The 4,243-nt window shown below is 57.8% G+C and overlaps 1 protein-coding gene across 1 annotated transcript in view; it reads right to left on the reverse strand.

Moving 5' to 3' along the window:
* ADIPOR1 (adiponectin receptor 1) overlaps positions 1-4,237 on the reverse strand; it is a 6,386-nt gene extending 2,149 nt beyond the window's left edge. Inside the window, exons 1-5 of the mRNA XM_005426779.1 lie at positions 4,170-4,237; positions 3,406-3,522; positions 2,564-2,735; positions 1,449-1,635; positions 263-450 (exon numbers count right to left, since the gene is read on the reverse strand). Coding sequence (XP_005426836.1) covers positions 263-450; positions 1,449-1,635; positions 2,564-2,735; positions 3,406-3,435 — 577 coding nt within the window. The 5' untranslated portion in view covers positions 3,436-3,522; positions 4,170-4,237. The remainder of the gene's footprint in view (positions 1-262; positions 451-1,448; positions 1,636-2,563; positions 2,736-3,405; positions 3,523-4,169) is intronic.
* Between the last annotated feature and the right edge of the window lie 6 nt (positions 4,238-4,243).

The raw sequence follows: 4,243 nt of genomic DNA on the forward strand, positions 1-4,243 counted from the left end.
AGCTGCAGGTTCCTGCTGCTAAACTGCTTCCCAGAGAAGGCAGAAAAGGCACAGCCCCAGCCTGCCCAGGGCTATTTTTAAACTCCAAACCTCAGGCTCTGCTCAGGAGATGAATCCCCAGCACAGCAAGAGAAGACAGGAGGCCACTCCCTGCAGTCCTGTGCTGCTCAGGGGGAATGAATCCTGCAGGTGCCCAGAGTTTCTCCCAAATGGGATAGGCCCAAAGTGCCTCCCAGGACTTGGAGGAGGAGGGAGCTCCTACCTGCTCTGGTCTGCCTGTGCTTGGGGGTAGCAAATCGGTCCCACTGTGCCACAATGATGGCAGAGATACCCAAGACACAGACGATGGAGAGGTAGATGAGTCTTGGCTGTGGGGAGCAGTAGAACGAGTAGTAGAGCCATGGGACGAAGCTCCCCATGATCAGCAGTGCAATTCCTGAATAATCCAACCTGCAGGCAGGGTGCAATGACAGAGAGCCACAGGTGAGCCCCAAAATCCACCCCCTCCATGTGTGGGAACTGTCCAGCCTGCACCTGAGTGGAGTCACTGGGCAGGAGGGGTGTGCTGGGCAGATGTGACAGGAGAAAGGGCCTGGGCACAGTGGGAATGCTGGGGGGTGGGCAAGAGGAGGATGGAGCTCAAAGCACCGCGAACAAATCCCTGTGCACATGGATCTGTGATCCTCTACTCATCTCACCACAGAAACATATCCCCTGAACTGCCCCCACTGCCTTCCCAGCAACACAAGCGCAGTCCTGCTGGATTTGTTCTGGAGACAGAATCCCATGGGATCTCTGGCGGTTGTGCAAAGGGAATGGACAGGATTCCCAGCAAGCAGCACTCAAATAAATGCCTTTAACAGCCATATGGGAGCAGAATGTCACTTGAGAGCCTCACTGCAAAGGCTGATGGGAGCAGGAGCCTTGGAGCAGACCAGGACCAGGCATAAACCACTGACCAGCCTTCCCACTCTCCTGGGAATCCTGTTTGTGTTTCTTCTTTCCATTTGGCTTCAGTCCAAACTGGATCCAAAACAGAAGTTTTTAAAAGCATCCAGCAAACTGGAACCTGCCAAACTGGCCATGGCCCCCAGCTGCCCCATGAGAGTGAGACCCCTCCTCAATTCACTACGATAAGGGGCATAGAGCCTGTTCACTTAGGAGCACAGAGGCCATTCCCATGGGAGCCAGGATCCTGTTCCCTTGGGAGCTGCAGGGTCCCAGGATCTTTATCATGCACCCGAGGCCCCTGACCTGGCACATTTCAGGTGCTCAGGCAGAACCCTCCAGAACCCTGTTACAGTTCCCCTCAGTTCCATGCCGGATTGGGTTGATGCCCTCTTCCCCCAGGGATAAAACATTTGGGAATGCAGTGCTTTCCAAGAGGAAGTGCTGCAAAAACCCAAAACCTCCCAGGAGACCACACAACCACACTCATGCTGACTCACTTTGAAAAAGTCCGTGAGACCTTCTCTGAGTGACAGTACACAGTGTGGAAAAGCCAGGAGAAGCTGAGGCACAGCACTGCTCCCAGGAAGAACATCCCGAACACCACCTTCTCTTGGAGAGGAGCCATGAAGTACATGTTGGGCCGCAGCATGGTCAGGATCCCCAGGCAGAGGAACAGAACAAACCCTGCAGGAACACATGGAGGGGGAAGTCAGGGGGACAGTGGGGAATTTCAGCAAAGCCAGGATAAGAACAGCCCTGGCCATGCTCCTGGAGGTCCTGGAGGTATCCCAGGGGTGCTCAGTAACCCACAGTGGGTCTTTGGCTGAGACCTTTGTTTGTGCAAACAAGAAGGGCTGGGGTCAGGGGAAGGGGCGGGCACAAGGCAAAGAGCTGCTGAGCTGCTGTTTCACAGGGTCATGGAATCACAGACTGGTTTAGGTGGGAAGGGACCTTAAAGCTCACCACATTCCACCCCCTGCCATGGCAGGAACACCTTCCACTATCTTAGGTTGCTCTAAGCTCCATCCAACCTGGCCTTGGACACTTCCAGGGATGGGGCAGCCACAGCTTCTCTGGGAAACCTGGGCCAGGTCCTCACCACCCTCAGAGGGAAGAATTTCTTCCACTCTCCCATCTATCCCTGCCCTCTGGCAGTGGGAAGCCATTCCCCCTTGTCCTGTGACTCCTGGCCCTTGTCCAAAATCTCTCTCCAGCTCTCCTGGAGCCCCTTTAGGTACTGGAAGGGGCTCTGAGGTCTCCCTGGAGCTTTCTTCAGGCTAAATATTTCCAGCATTCCCAGCCCAGCTCCAAAGCAGAAGAGCTCCAGCCCTCAAAGCATCTCTGTGGCCTCCTCTGACTCATTTCAGAGGAACATCCTCTGAGGCTCCCCTGTTTTGCCCTGTCCCACTCCTGCAGAGGCTGAGCCCAGCCCTGGTTGCTCTCTCCCAAGGGGCTCCAGGAGCTCCAGGTACTCCATGTCTGACCCTCATGCATGCACAGGATCTGCACAGGGAGCCCCAGGCATTGAGAGGAACTGGCACCAAGCCCGTTCTGACCCTAATGCAGGATCTGAGTACCTCCGGCCCCATGGCTCCCCCTTCCCCACAGTCACCCAGCAGGTGTGTCCAGATGTTGCCGGTCTCGGTGTGAATGCGGAAAATGCTCCGGAAGCAGGCGCGGAAGGAGGGCATGGGGGGCCGGTGTCCGTGCAGGAGGTAATCATTGTCCTTGAGCCAGTCGGGCAGTACGTCATATGGGATCACCCGCCAGCGCCCTTCCCACACCTGCAACACACCAGGGCATCAGGGCAGCCCAGAGCCCCAAACCCACAGGAACAGCCCAGCCCTGGGATGCTCCCCAGGGAGAGGAAGTTTGGCTTCTCTGACATCAGGTGCCCTGTGGGACCCTGTAAGGCACTCACCCACATCCTGCCCTTTGCTCTCCATAATTTCCCAGGCAGTGATTCCCAGTCACCCCAGGGAGTACCTCCACCTCAGTTCCCACAAAGACTGACTCCCAGCCCCTGAAGGGAGCGATTCCAAGACCCTCCGGGAAGTCAGGGGTGATTAATAGCCTCAGATTTAACCCTTCCACATCCACAGACTGTTCCCTGCTGTGGGAATTCCTATTTGATCAGGGGAGAAGCACAGGAGCCACAGTGACTGCAGACACCGGGTGACACCCCAGCTGGCACTTGGACCCCTGGGCCCCACACAGGCCCGCAGGAACATCTGAATTGCTCCCAGGTTTCCACCCACGACGGCTGGGCCAACCCCCATCCAGCCATCCCCTCCCCACACCATTCCCAGGGATGCTGCTGGAAGCGGCCCAGCAGAGCTGGAACCAGCTGCAGCCAGGTGGAACTTTATGTGGACACATCCTGTCACCCCAAACCCAGGGATTGGAGAATCTGCTCCAAAATCAAGACTGGGGGATCGCCACAGGCTCCAGTACCTTGTACACAAACTCTTCCATCTTCTCCATGGCATGGTGAGCCTGCAGAGGCAGGGTCAGCACACGAACCACCTCCTCCTCCTCCTCACGGGCCACTGGGCATGGCGGGTCCTCGGCCTGCAGCGAGAAGAGCCAGGAGGGAATCGTTCCAGCCCCCAGGAGAGGAACCATCCCTGCCCTTCTGAGAGCACCTGGCGCTTCATCCCTCTGACTGGATGGGCAGGACCCACCCGTCACCCTCATTTATGCAACACACTGCTGCCTGACACATCCCGGGCATGCTAATCCCAGATTTATCCTGTCGAAAAGTGGGATTAGCACCAGGGATTTTCATCCCTACAACCAAGGCTGGAACGGCCGCTCGGCCCAGCCGGCAGACCCGAGCTGGCCCACCCAAGCAGAGGCGGCTCCGAGCTGAGAACGCTCTGGGTCCCGGCACAGCTCCTGCTCTCCTCAGCCGGGAAGGGGTTCGGGAAGGTGATTCCCGGTCCTGTGGAAATGCTGGGGCACTGGAAACACCCGGTACAGACACAGCGATCCCGGTGACATCCCTGTGAAGGACTATCCCGGCTCCATGCCTGCTTGGCAGGAGCAGTTTAGGCCTGCTCGGAACACGGACCGGCCCGAGGAACAACACGGAGCCCTTCTCCTCTAGCTCGTAATGGGATAACAGACGGATTCCCGGCATAATCCGCGAAGACGGAGCGAGGAGACTGAGCCAGGCTCGGGATCCCGTCCCGCCCGGGGGTCTCGGAGGGGCTCACGCTGGCCGCGCCGGTGGGTCCTTGGTCCCCCTTCTCTTCTAGGAGTGGCCCCAGCTCGGCGAGCTCCAGGTGCG

The sequence above is a fragment of the Geospiza fortis genome, unplaced genomic scaffold (genome assembly GCF_000277835.1).
Source record: "Geospiza fortis unplaced genomic scaffold, GeoFor_1.0 scaffold26, whole genome shotgun sequence".
Classification (NCBI taxonomy): Eukaryota; Metazoa; Chordata; class Aves; order Passeriformes; family Thraupidae; genus Geospiza; species Geospiza fortis.